The following is a 15,061-nucleotide window of genomic DNA, read 5'->3' as shown; positions in this document are numbered from 1 at the left end:
CCTCACTTCATGCGTAGGCAAAGTGATGGAACACGCCTTCTTAGCACGCATCAACAGTCACCTCGAGGACAACTCTCTCTATCCCCACACCATCATTGGATTTCGCCCTCACCTTTCTACTCAAGACGCTATGTTGCGGCTCAAACCTCGTTCCCGTAACATGAAAGCCATCCTCGGACTCGACCTCACTCAAGCCTTTGACAACATTTCCCACGCAGCTATCCTTGACCAGGTCTCCAACCTCCACCTAGGAGAGCGAGCATACAATTACATCCGTGACTTTCTCTCCAATCGCACGGCTACCCTCTCGGCCGGGGATTTACGATCAGACCAGCTTCCCCTTGGCAGCAAAGGCACCCCGCAAGGTTCAGTTATCTCTCCCATGCTCTTTAACTTAGTCATGATTGGCCTTGCCAAGCAACTACAGCAAGTCGACAATATCAACCATACCATCTACGCCGACAACATCACCATCTGGTCGTACCGAGGCAGTGATGGTCAAGTGGAAGCAGCCCTCCAAACGGCGATTGACACGGTTGAAGCCTATCTCCAAGGGACCGGACTGCGCTGTTCGCCGGCTAAATCGGAGTTTCTGCTATACAAGCCCATTCAGCGGGGTCGCCCTCCCAAACACCAATCTGATCACCGACCCTGTGACGCCATCACCCTACGCCTTCAAGATGGCAGTCCTATCCCACACGTCCCTACTATCCGGGTTCTCGGTCTCACCATCTCTACCAACGGCTCCAACGCCTTGGCTCTCAACAAGATCTGTGCCCAATCTCAGAACACCCTACGACTTCTTAAACGTATATCTAACCGACGAGGAGGACTCAAAGAAGACAGCCTTCTCCGACTCGTCCAATCCTTTGTCATATGCCACATTGCCTACGTTGCTGCGTACCTCAACTGGTACCGGGCTGAGCAAAACAAGCTCGACACCCTCATACGAGGGGTCTACGAGCAAGCACTTGGGCTCCCGCATTGCACCAGCACTGAACTCTTCAACCAACTGGGAGTTCACAACAACCTTTCCGAACTCATTGAAGCCCAACAACGCTCTCAGCTTGAACGGCTCACCTTTACTGAAACGGGGCGCTTTATTCTGTCCACGCTTGGCTTCACCTACCATCAGCAACAGGGCCCCAAACAACCGATCCCGACCGACATCCGTAGCTGGATCTACATAGACCCTATCCCTAGAAATATGCACCCTGAATATAACAGGGCCGGGCGCCAAGCTCGGGCCGGAGCTATCATAAAAGCCCTTGCTCACGTACCTGGCGTCACATTTGTTGATGCAGCCCAATACTCCCATGGCACACGATTTGTGGCCGTCGCCACACGCGATGGAGTCCTACACCACGCCTGCAGCGTCACTACCCCCACTGCCGAGACGGCTGAAGAAGTGGCCATCGCCCTGGCCACTTTAGATCCCACCTGTCACACCATAGTGTGTGACTCTCGCTCAGCCGTTACTAACTTCAGCAAAGGCCGTATTTCTCCCCAAGCTCTTCGGATCCTCTGCCAGGCACCACACTCTAAAGACAGCATAATCTCCCTAACATGGATCCCGGCCCATGCGGGCCCTGTCCACCCACACCTCCCGAATCTCAACGAGGTCACCCACTCCACTGCGCGAGGCCTAGTCAACTGCGCCGGAGTCACTGGAGATGAGTTGGACACCAGGGACAGTCTGACAACTTATAACGGACTCGTTAAGGCCTTTTACCTCAGTCGCCGAATCTTCCCCCCGCCTCACCCAAAGTTCAGCCGGGTGCAGGCTACCACCCTGCGTCTACTACAAACAAACACGTACCCTTCACCCGCCCGCCTCCACCTTATATTTCCGGACGTCTACACTACCCCCAACTGCCGGTGCTGTGGAATTCACCCGGCTACGCTTCCGCATATACTATGGGAGTGCCCAGCACAGTGCCCACAGACTAACACCACGACTCTCTCGTCGAGGATGCAGCTCTGCGGAGCTCCGCCCTCGACGACCAAACCTGGGCGACCCAGCACGCCCGCGAGGCGGCGGCGAGGCAAGCCCTCGACGTCCCTTCGTGGGAGGCTTAGGCCCAGCCATCATAAAGTGCTGGTTCTACAATAAAAGTTTATTCCTCCTCCTCCTCCTCGAATATAAAGATTAGTTATAATTCTTACTAGCCACGCATGTGACCACGGCTCGCGACAGCTGAAAAAAAGAAAAGAAAAACGTGAATATGCGTACCCAGGAAACGGCACTGTCACGTTCAACATTCCCTGTGTGTAAAGTAGTAAAGCTAAACACGATTCCGGTGAGTGACGCGAGGAATTGCATGCACTCATACATTGTTGGGGCTGACCCCAACGATGACAGCATATCCTTGTCGTGCTTTACACGTCACGGGCAAGTTTCGTCCTGTTATGGGTCTCATATGTAGCAGACGCACAAGCTGGCTAAGATTGCACACGTTGCGTGCATATTATACGAGTAAAATTCATGTGAGTAAATGCGAAAGTTCTGCAGCGCCGTGCCTAGAAAAAAAAACTTTTTTTGTAGACCTCGTCACACTGCAAAAGCTGTTAGTCCGCGTCGTGCGACGTTCATTGCAAAATTTAATCGAGATAACACCCGTGAACACGTATCTTCCGACCAGCGGCGTATAATAAAAGTGCCGATGTCAATTGCGCTTCTCCGGCCGGTTCCTGTGGGGTGTTGGCTTCACCCGCGCATCGTTGGCTTCTCCGCAGCGCATTGTAGCCCGTTTTGAGCACGTGATGGCGTTCGGCGAATAGCGGCGCTATAATCACAGGAGGCGGTGCATGCGAGCGGCCCGCGTGAAACAGTGACGCAACTGCAGTTTAATCCGTCAAACTAAAACCAGGTTCTCGTCAGTAGTTATAAGGCCTACAAGCGTACAGTTTACTGCGGAAAATGTACTCTTGATTGGTCATCGCCCACGTTGATTATGCCCGCATTCGACACGCAGGGACGAGCAATTGCTTGAAGAAACACTGCCAGCAAGACAGAGGGATGCCAATTCTTTGACCACGGCAGGCCTTCTATGAATACGGAGCGAGCACGACTGTACGATCACAGCGTGTACATACGTGTAAGCATATGAGCTTTCTATATGTAAAAAAAGAAAGTCACGCGCTTTAGTTTAGTATCATTGTGCAGACGAAAGAAGCCATAAATTGCAGTAGAAGTTCACACAAGCGTTTGGGATTAATACAAAAATGTGCGGAATTTTCTTCTTCTTTAAAGCATCAGTTCGTTTTGACGATCAGTATGTGCTATATAGACGTGAGGTTAAACTATGGAAACACGCTGGCACGCACGATTCACGTATTCGTTAGACTTACGTCGTGGAACAACGAGGTTTCCAACGACGATTCTCGGGTGTATGTTATTACAAATGAGCACGAGGGAAGTCTGGACTGAACGAGCTGAAGAAAAAATAAATAATATACATCCGAAGAAAAACAACTGGCTGCAATGGACCCTAAATGAATGCGCCTCTAAATTAGTATGCATGAACAGCAAGAAAGGTTAATTACAGACGAACGAAAAATGCGCTTTACTCGCTCTCGCTGTCACAGCGACAAAAATAAGTAGAAAGCAGGCATTTGTTTAATGAAAAATTATGTTAACACGGGTACATATATGTTAGTTAGCGCCCCGTATGTTAGCACCGGTCGAATGCAATGATTGTACACTTTTCAACGACAGTGGTCAGCTCCCAGTCAGGATTTGGCACCGCGTGCTGTGTGCACTGCAACCGGTTTTTTTTATTCTTCTGTATATTTTCTTCTCGCGATTAATGACTACTGTGACTGATTGACCTCGATAAACGGACTCCTATACAGACTCTAGAGCCTGACTGGCGATCCTGAATTATTGTTTTTGTTGTTGTCCTGAGTCGCTGTGGCACTTACCCGCAGTGGGGGATTATCTTTGTCTTCTGCATATTAATCTTCTACCCCACTCTTACACATTCTCGGTTAAGGTTCTCAATCATTAGTTGTAATTCCTGCCCAGCTATACGGCTTATGCACGCCGTAAGTGCTGGTTGTATTGCTACACTATATAATAATTAGGTTCCTCATATCAGGTCTTACGTTATTGACTAAATTTTTCGTCAAGGTTTTGATGACGACAGCCCACTACATCGCATTAGAGCATTGTTTGTTGACTTGCTTTCTTTATTACCATTTGTTTTTAGTGTATTTAATATACTATTACGTCATCCACTGTTATGCTGCCAATAATTGTACAATTCTGTTGCAGCTTCTAGGCGAGGGTCTCGTTTTCAGTAATAATACCTTTGGGTCCTCGTTTGTATACTAAGTTTACGTATTTATGTGTTGTGCATCAATAAACTCAAACTTCAACTTCGACAAACAAATGTCACGAAATATAACATTCACAGCACATGCCGTTCATCTCAAATCTTCTCAGACTGTTAAATATTAGAAACGTAAAACAATATGAGTGCTCAAATCTGAAAGTGATGTAATTTGAATGGCGCGGCGTTTCACGGGCAGCATAATGGCGCCTGTGCTGTGTCATCAAGGGCCCTACGCGGCGTGTTAAATCTTTTAAGGGGGCCAGAAACATTTGTCGCACCAGCCTACGCAGCGTCGGGTTTGTCGCACCCGCGTCTAGCCAGAACACCGTCCGTGAAGCTCAAGCACAGCACTAAACCTTGCTATTGCAGTCAATGCTTCGACCTTTGAACGGAACTGCCAATATGTATCAAAACATAAGTGGTTGCCGGGTAGAACACTTCCTCTGCTTCACGAATCGCACACGCTTCACTGTTAAACATATTGATTTATTGCTACATTGCTTGCATGCTGGCTTGGCTGGTTGCTTGCTCCGTGTACCATGGCGCCTACCTGCAATGGGGGACTTGCCAAGAAGCCTGCGAATAAATGGAAGAGGGGAGGTAAAACCTAAACCAGAAAGTGCAAAGCAGGGTCAGGAGGAAGTTGGCCAAAAAACTTTTAGTAGACTAACTCGAAAGATACGCTTCTTTGTTTTCTTTTGCTCCTGCTTCCGCGTTTTTCTTATATTTCTTGTGTTAATTACTATATAAACTTCAATCGGGCCCGTATTGCTGCTTTAATTGCAAGTACGATTGCTTTTACATACTTATCACTAATATTATATCCATTGAAAGCAAACCACTCGCACAGATTCATGAACGCAACTCCAATGTTCACCGCGATCCCTATCAGTGAGCATGCGATACTGCAGTTGAGATCATCATCATCACACAAGGAATATGACGAATGAGAAGAAGAATGAGAAGAAGAGAAGCTCCGCTCACGCGCTGTCGGATCACCTCGCTTGGCCAAGAACGCCGCCGCAGGCTACCTCTCGCAGAAGGACTTCCAGCGACATGGACGGAAAGAAGCAAGGCGCTGACGAGTCCAAATCAACGAGGCACTCCAAGAAGCCAAAGCAATCGCCGAAGCAGGGGCAGAAAGTACAAGCGAGTACAGATCACTCGGCAGTGGCCAAAGAAGCGCCCAGGAAGAAAAAGAAGGCAGCCGAGCCCAAGCGTCCCGAAAGCGAAGTCATGTCTTCCACACTGGGGGCCCTGTCAGCCACCGACGCACACCCGCCGGAAACGACCGAACGCTCTGGGACAGGGATCGTCGTCGGCATTAAAACGCACCGGTACCAAAGCAGGGGACAAAAAGGGAACGAAGCTCGCGATGTGGCGCCCGAGCGAGGGGGCGGCCACGATGGCGACGGTGGCCAGCACGGCAAGCGAAGCGCTGTCTCCCGGAAACTCCCGCAAGCGAAGTCGGCCACCGCGACCTTGGGAAACAGCGTCTCGCCAGGAATCTCGTCGCATCCGAGCAGCCCCGACCATCCCCGTGCCGTCGCACCCGAAGGGCAAGAAGGCCAGCCTCCTTCTCCTCCTCCTCCTGCGGAGAGCTGCCGCACCGAAAACGTCGGACCCGACCACGCGTCCTCGAAGCGCCGTCCGCCCGCGGAGCTGCGCAAGTCGAGCCTCGCCCACCTGACTTCGGAGAAACTCCTGTCCGAGATCATGGGCGAAGCCGGGCTCTCGTCGGAGGCGAACGCGGTCGTGGTGTCGGTGCTGCCCGTAGCGGAGCCGGCGCACGATCTCGCACCGCGCTTGAGCGAGAGCAGGCCGTCGATCACGAACGAGGGCAGCACGGGCTTGGGCCTGGGACGCAAGTCGATTCAGTCGGAGCGCAACTTGGACATCACGGCGCGCAGCGCCCACAGGCGGTCGCAGCTGTGGAAGCCGAACGAAGCCGTCACTGTGCGCGCGGCGATGGACAGGCGTAGTTCGACCGTTCTGCCGGTACGTATTCCTGCTGATCGGTTGGTTAATTAGGCCTAAATGCAACGCGGGCGCTATGAGAAAGGTACCTTCTGTGTGTCTTTCCTTCTTTGCCGTGGTTCTTTTTTTTTTTTTTTTGCGCTGCTACACGGGGAGCAAGGTGGTAATGGAGGCCCCTCGATGAATTAGTATTCCCTAAGCACTGATGCACTAAGGTGGGAAGTACGTTGCGTACATGTGTGGCGTCCCTGTGTCTTTGTTTGGCACCACAATGCAAGAATTGACCGACGGTAACCTTCCGCGAGCTTGTCGGAGTTAAGGCGGAGCTCGACATAGAAAACCGTCGTCACTGTATTCCGGGAAGGCGAAGGGCAAGCGGTGTGATGACCGCGGCGCGGCGCCGCAGTGGCTGGAAACCACAAGCCGAATAAGTGTATCATGCCCGTAGTAAAGATATGGCAAATCAATTCTGCGGAAATCGGTCATGTGGAGGAAGGTTGACGAAAGGGGGAAAAAAAAGTGTCATCCACCCCGCTGTAGCACAAAAAAAAAAAAAGTTGACACGGAAACCCGTGTGTAGTTTTATTTGTAGCTTCGTGCTGCAGTCGTACGTATGGAGATATTTCCTCTTTCGCTTCAGCAGTGAATAGACGGCCATCCTCGTAGCTAGTTCGCGAACCCAGTCCGCCAAGATTAGTGGCGGTTACACATAGTAACACGTGATCGCGATGGTGGGCGACGATGGTGACGATGGTGACGATGGCTCCTCCAGGTAGAGATGGATCCTAAATGAGATTAACGTGGTGTACGCGCTGGGTGAATCGCCAGGCGAAGTCCTGAAGCACGCGAACTCAGGCGCACCTGAAGAGAATGATGGACGACTCTGGTATATCCGCGTAAGCCAGATGCGCTTCACAATTTCAGCGAACTTCGTTGAAATTGTGCGAGAAAGGTGAATTCTGATCGAAAGGTAATTTTTTTTCCAGAAATTGCTGCAATTAGCAAGTTAAAGAAATGAAAAAAAATACTAATCCGCAACTTTGCCCTAAAATATTGCAATATTCCCCATTTCTCTTGTAAAAAAATCAGGTTAAAAAAGTAAAAAAAATATGTGTGCTTACTGTAGTCACTAGATATTGACTTTTCCTTTTAAATAAAACAAGCTTCATACAAATCGACGCAGTGGTTACCCAAAAAGCCGACGTATTCCTTCCTGTGTATTTAGACAGGTACACCCTGAGATTTCTTGGCGTACTCTCCCAGACCTTGCTGACCGTTGGCTGCTTCTGCTGGGTGGTGCTGATGTCTCGCCGAATATCCCGCGCACAATACAGCACTCGCAAAACGAATCGGCTTATACGTGGCTCCACCTGCGCTGCTTTTATAGGTGTGCCGGTTGCCGACCTTCTTCTATACGACATAATTTACGCTACAAAATAACAAGCGGTAGCTGAATACGGTCAGTGCAAAAAAAGAACATACACAAAAGCTTTCGAACACGTGACTGCTTTATTAAACCGAAGCTTTCTATGCCTTCTTCGCTGACGTTTTTCACGGTTGCTTGGCTTGTTGCTGAGTAAGGTCCCGGAGATTGCGTAAAGGTAAAGTGGGCTGATGCCGGAGGTAAGAGGGGGAGGAGGGGGTAATGGAAAGAGGGTCGATCCTGGAGACAGTGTAATCCGCAGTCGCGAAAATCACGTGGGTCACGTGGCGGAGGCTTCTGCGTTTTCCCCGATTTACCAGGCAGTTGCCTGTAGTCACTAAGCAGTAAAACACAGCACTGAAGATGAATAGTCGTATACCATTTAAATTAACCGCTTGGCGAAAGCGTCGCTTGACATCGATGCCAAACTGCGCGTTGGATATGCATTTTAATTATTTTAAAATATTGAAAGGTTATTCAGAAACCATCGACAACCACTGTCAATGTAAGCGAGCAGCCAGAACGAACGAACGAACGAACGAACGAACGAACGAACGAACGAACGAACGAACGAACGAACGAACGAACGAACGAACGAACGAGCGAGCGAGCGAGCGAGCGAGCGAGCGAACGAACGAACGAACGAACGAACGAACGAACGAACGAACGAACGAACGAACGAACGAACGAACGAACGAACGAACGAACGAACGAACGAGTAACGACAGTTCGTCCGCCTCCTGTTCCTCCCCGCCACTGGATTGCCCGTGAAAACGCGCCCTTTTCCTCGCCTTCCCGCACCGAATCAGTGAGCGAGCTAACGAGTGACAGCGCGCCCCCCCCCCCCCCCCTCCTTCCAATCGTTTTTGAACCCTAAGCACGCAACAAAATACATTTGTCCCGCAAGCAAATATTATTTTTTTTCCATAATTCGTCTTACGCAACTACTTAGGAAGCGCATAAATATACTGTGAGGGAGCGCAGTATGACGGTAAATGTAAGCAGTCATTTTGTTTCGCCCAGCATTGGCGTACCATTTTTGTTTAGATCCTTGGCTCAAGTCGCGTGAGAAACCCGGTACATTAGTGAATGCTGTTAAAGGGACCGACAACCATCCGATATGTGTCTTCAAATTACCGTGCCTATGGAAAGACCTTGACTCGCAATGGTAGAAACAAGCATAATTTTATCCCCTAAATAAGGAATTATATATTTAAATCGGCACTCAAACTCGCGTAAAAAGTGAAGAGTGCGGTACTCTGTGGCGACACGCGTTATTATGAGCCTTTGAAAACCGGGTAAATGTACGGACAGGCCTAAGTACGTTTCAGATGTTATGTTTGCTACCCTGCACTCAGGGAATAACGATGACAGTAGCCATTCTGAGTCATTTTGAGGCCATCTTTGCTTCGGCAATACAAAGTATACATCCATGTTCCCAGTGCCAGCCCACATTGCTGACGCACTCGCTTGCCGAAATCGCCAATGAGCATAACAGCGGGACAACGACGGTACGACGACGATGCAGTGCCGAAGACGGAAAGACGAAGACAGAGCGAGTACGTTGGGAATGGCAGAGCCCGTATGACGACGATGGCGTTATGAAAACGAGATGATTCTGAAGTGAGTGCCACGGCATAACGAGGAGAGCGTGACGACGCCCACATAAAGGCAATGGGACGACGACGAGTATGCAACGACAACTGCTTGACGACAATGGAATGACGACAAGCGGATGACAAAGCTGGAACGACGACGATTGCAGAATCACGACGAAATCGTGCGTCAACGGGTGCATTAGAGCGACTACGATGCAATGACGACGGTGTCGTAACCGTAGCAATTCTAGTGATGACGGTAGTGATGACAGCATGATTACGATAGAATGACGGAGGTGGAATGGCGTCAACAGAACGAAGTAGGCAGTATATTAAGGACAACTTAGGGACAACCACATCCAGTTTCTAGACCTTATAAATTGCAGTTCACCGTGCCCATGTTTGTTGAGTCGTATAGTCCAAGGTCTAACAAAAGACTTTTACCTTACAGGAGTGCACTTATGAAATTTGTGAAACGGTGCATCGTCATGTCTAGTTGCCTCTCTGCCTTACAGAAACCTTGCGCACACGCAGCATCATCCAGTTTGAAATGCCAGGTAGAGCTTCTAGTGTCTGCTGGCTACCCACATCACTTAATTTGCAGTACATCCGAGAGCCTGCTTCAAAAACCAAACTGTCATGAAAAGAAGGAGCAACGCTTAGACCAAGAACGACCTTTTGTCATGCCATGTTTGCATTGTCTATCCCATAACATTAAGAAGGTTACAGAAAGATATGGGATTTGCGTCGTTTTTTCAGCGCCTTGCAAACTTAAGAAAGTGTGCCGATTACTGACTAACCCAAGAAAGGAGTACAGCTCATGCAAGAACAACCGTCAAAACAAGTTCACTGAGCGCACCTCTAATGTTGCCTACGAGATACCTCTGTCGTGCGGCCGGTCCTACATAGGTCGAACTGGCGGCTGTTTCAATGAGCGTGCGTAGGAACACGAGCGATCCATGTGCACCGAGGGCAGCAATTTCCCGTTGCACCGCGAGAGATGCGACAGCAAAGTTGTTTGCCGCATCTGGAACAGACTAAGTTGCTTTCAAAGGCAAAATCAAAAACAGAAAAAGTCATCGAGGCATTCCACATGGCTAAATGGGGTGACAACTGCGCTAACTCAGCTTCTTTATCGCTATCAAGGAAGGCAAATAGATTTCATAGATGGGCACATTAGGACTCTCCTGCCATCTTAATGCACACTTGGCCTTGCTATTTTTCTTCGCTGCCTCATGCACAATTTCTTCGCGATTGTTCTTTGTTTTTCTATTTCGTAGAAGCTCATAAATTCACTGCTTTCGCGAAATAAAGCCAGTTGGAAGTCTTCGCTTAGTGCCCGCGTCTATATTTCTGTTCATGTCCTGCCTTCCTCGCTCAGTTTAAAATTTTGCGGAAGTAGGATAACGGCGGCATAACGACAATGGGTTGACGTTTCTGAATTGATGAAGATGGTCTAACGACAACGCGACGATGAAGGCATGACGAAGTTATAATGACGACGATGGAATGAGCATGACAGCATGGCGACTACGGTATTACAACGAATGCGTGACGATTAATTATGGGGTTTTACGTGCCAAAACCACTTTCTGACTATGAGGCACGGCGTAGTGGGGGACTCCAGAAATTTTGACCGCGTGGGTTTCTTTAACGTGCACCTAAATCTAAGTACACGGGTGTTTTCGCATTTCACCCCATCGAAATGCGGCCGCCGTGGCCGGGATTCGATCCCGCGACCTCGTCCTCAGCAAATGCGTGACGATGAAGGCGTGGTGACGACTCGTTGACAAAGGTGGTGTCACGACAATGGCACCAGGAGAGTCGCGTGGCGAAGCTGAAATGACAATTGAACGACCACAAGCGCATCACGGTGACGTCATGACAAAGCGTGAATGACGCACTTGTGATGACGAAGGCGCGACGACTACGACACGACAAGCGGGAAGTTAGGCTGGAATGACGATGATGGAATGACAGTGACGGCTTCACGACCATGTGTACGACGACCACGTGTATATCGTCGTCGTAACGTTACGACGTTATGACGACGATTGTGCGACGGCAATGGCGTGACGACGACAGTATGATGCGATTCGGATGACGATAGCTAGAATGACGACGATGGAAAGAGCACAACGACATTTTGAGAACGGTATGACAACGAATGTGTGACGGCAACGCAATGACAGCGATGGCGTGACGACACGATGGCACGAGAAAAGTGTGATGACGAATTCGGAATGACGACGATATAGAATGAGCACGACGGCATCACGATGGCGGTATGACAGCGAATGCATGACGAATGTATTCCTTCGACGGCATGACGAGAGCCGGATGACAAAGCTGGAATGAGGAGGGTGTAACGGCTGAGAAGTTTTCACGTCCACGAGCAGGTACCTAGCGACCCAAGCTACGAGATAACTTAGGCCACTTGGTCAGCGTTGTACGCATGACGACGACGACGACGACGACGGCATGACGAGAATCAGATCTCGAATGGAATGACGACGCATCATGGTACTGACGATGAATCAGGAGCATGATCGGATCAGATATCCAGACGCCCTAGACGGAGGACAATATGACAGAAGTCAACTCACGATGGCCCGTGTTGGGGCGTTAGAGGATGGATGAATGGATGTATGGTTGGATGGGCTGGCTCAAAACGCCGGAAGTAATCAACGAATACTAATCGCGTTAAAGCTTGTTGCCATTGTTTTTAGGTGACAAACTGAGTGTCTTATGCTACTGTCCTGCCGTCTAATCTGCATCGGTTTCAAATGGCTATGTTTCTGTCGCTATCTATATTTATTAATGTTGCTGGCGTCCCTGCAGAATAACTAGAAGAGACTTCGCAGATTGAAAAAAAATTCTTTTTCAACATTTCTATAGATCTCTCGCATGAACTGTTGCGCGAGATACTAGATACTAAAGATACACTCTAAGAAAAGTTTCCACCCTTTGAGTCGTATCTTGCCATACAACGATAAACGTCATCTGTCTTGCACGCATTTCTTTTCTTTAACGCTGCTAGGGTTTAACGCCAAATTCAATTCGAAGCGGGCAGCCGGGACCGCCGCCACGTTTCCCGCAAACTCCGCAAACCCCGCAAAAACGCTAACGCTAACTCGTTTGCGTTGCGTACGCCCGCTATACCCGCTATTTCGTTTAGTGTTCAGCGCATGCGCAGTGACGACCCGCTATTTTTTAGCGTACGCAATGGTATAGCGTACGCTATACTAAAGCTGCCTATTGCCGACAGGAAAGTAGCGAGCGCGGCGTTTTCAAGAAAGAAAACGCAAGCAAGGCAGATGACGGTTATTGCTGTGTGGTAGATATACACCCCAAAGGGTGCAAACTGTTTTTAGAGTGCACACTCTTAGACAAAGGTGCACCCTTTGGGGTGTATATCTGCCACACAACTATAATCGTCACTGCCTAGCTTGCGTTTCCTTTCTTGAAAACGCCGCGCCGGCTACTTCGGAAAGGAAAGAAAGGAAATGCGGAGAAGAGAGATGTCGTTTATTGTTGTATGGCAAGATACAACCCAAAGGGTGTAACTTTGTTTTAGAGTGATAGTCGGCTTTGCGCCGTGCCAAGGGGAATGCTTGAAAATGGGTTGTCAGTCCCTTTAAGAGGAGGCTTTAGCTCGGGTGCTCCTATCTAAATACATGTAAAAGGAGAATTGGTCTTTCTTGGCAACCACTGCACCAAATTTGGCGAGGTTTAATAAATTTAAAATAAAAACTTAAAATCTAATGTTTGTTGGTTTTGAATGTTAATTTAGGTCAATTTTTTATGAAAATTTGGCAAAAATTGCAAATTTTCAGGAAACGAAACTATTAAGTTTACAACTGCGTAACTGAGCAGTGCAAAAATGATATCACAATTCTGTGAATTGCATCTAATAGTACATCTAAAGCGGACAAAATTGGTATGTTACACATGAATCGCAAAGAATTTAGGAATATGGAAATACAGCTTTTGCAAAACCTTTGTACACAGCGTAACAAGTTCACGTAAGACAGAAAATGACATATCGAATTTGTCCGCTTTAAATTATCTAATAGATGCCGCTTACAGAACAGAGACATCTGTTTTCGATACAGAGCCATTAATTTATAAACTTCGCTCGTGTACATTTTTCAAACTTTCGAATTTTTGAAAATCTTTTAAACAAAATTCAGGCCCTAAATTGAAATTGTGCTTCCAGCAGTTACTAGAATTTAACTTTCTATATGAACTGCAACAAATTTAATTAAGATCGGTCCAGTTGTTATCTCAGAAAAAAATGTTTTTGCGTTTTACATTTATTTGAATAGGTCGCGCCGGAGTTGGGCCCAAGCGAACGCTTCCTCTTGAGCGGTAACTTTACACACAGTAGGAGAACTTTCATCTTTCCGGGAGGGGGGGGGGGGAGGGCGACCACACTACTGAAACAGATGTATATATATATATATATATATATATATATATATAAAATATTTATTGCACTTGAAGAAACTTATATATAACGCCATCAGTGTGCAATAAATATTTTATATATATATATATATATATATATATATATATATATATAATATTTATTGCACTTGAAGAAACGTATATATAACGCCATCACTGAAGAAAGTGATGGCGTTATGGCGTTATGTGAGTGTACAAGACCTCATAGTAGGAGACCGTTCAATTTCACAGCCTGAGTTCTCTTGGTGGTCTAATATTCCTTCGTGTAATTGTCGCATGCGTGGCTATTACTAATACTGCTTCGTCTTTCCGGTGAAACTGCAGCCTCTCTTTCCTTTTTTCTTCTTTTCCTGTCCGAATATAAGCGCTGCTGCGCATGAGTGCTGTTGATTCTGATTTCGAGTGAATCCGGCTTGACGTCATTTCGGTTACTGAGTGAATTATACAGTGTTCCCCAACTATCATGCACCAAGACTTAAAAAAAAAACAGTTCTGTAACTCCAAGAAAACCTAGTACATATTGTTTCCAGTACAGTGGAGTACCCGCCAGTAATCCTTTCGTTACTGAGATTTATTTCGGTAATTGCACTTGTCTGCCTCAAGAAGCACTGCCCTAATTTTCAATGTGTCAATGAAGCATTTGTAGGCACCCCAAAATGACATCTATCAGTGGTGTTTTCAGCGACGTACTAATTGCGTACATTTTTTTCCGATTGGCAAAGAAACCTCACGAAATATGAACAATAGTGAGCTCCCACCGCATGATAAAGCAGCGCACTCAAATAAGCTGATTGAAAGCAACCGCATTGCCTATCGCAAACAGCGCATCGCCTTGATAATATTACGGAAGGAGCACTTATTATCCGTCTCTCAAAGCCGACTGATCACATTGATTACAAAAGCCCCTTGATAACCCGGCCGAAGCGCTGCTCTGACCACGCACGAAATGCGTAAAGCAATTAATAGGCGCAGAATGTTTAGAAATCTTGGCATTGCTTGCACCGCATCGAAGAGTGTCCGCGAAGCTACCTTTGGCGCCAGAAACTTGTTTCGCACCAAAGCCAAACTAAGGTGACCGTTTTATTATTTTTATAGAAGTGTATACGTGCCGCAAGGACAGGCTCGTGTCAAAAAATAGGAAATAAAAAAAATTAATGGACACACGCACACGCACGCACACGCACGCACGCACGCACGCACGCAACCCGAAATAAATAAATCGAGTGTAGAGAGGCCTGGTGACCTAGTCGGCCAAT

General features: G+C 47.8%; 1 protein-coding gene across 2 annotated transcripts in view; it reads left to right on the top strand.

The window, feature by feature from the left end:
* The first annotated feature begins 5,025 nt into the window (after nt 1-5,025).
* Nucleotides 5,026-15,061, top strand: part of LOC142577983 (uncharacterized) — a 38,630-nt gene continuing 28,594 nt past the window's right edge. For both annotated transcript variants that reach the window (XM_075687408.1, XM_075687409.1), the window contains exon 1: nt 5,026-6,335. In XM_075687408.1, the coding sequence (XP_075543523.1) occupies nt 5,277-6,335 (1,059 nt within the window). In that variant the 5' untranslated portion in view covers nt 5,026-5,276. The remainder of the gene's footprint in view (nt 6,336-15,061) is intronic.

Source organism: Dermacentor variabilis, chromosome 4 (genome assembly GCF_050947875.1).
Source record: "Dermacentor variabilis isolate Ectoservices chromosome 4, ASM5094787v1, whole genome shotgun sequence".
NCBI classification, from domain to species: Eukaryota; Metazoa; Arthropoda; class Arachnida; order Ixodida; family Ixodidae; genus Dermacentor; species Dermacentor variabilis.
Note: the sequence above shows the minus strand (reverse complement) of the source record. Positions and strands in the feature narration are given on the sequence as shown.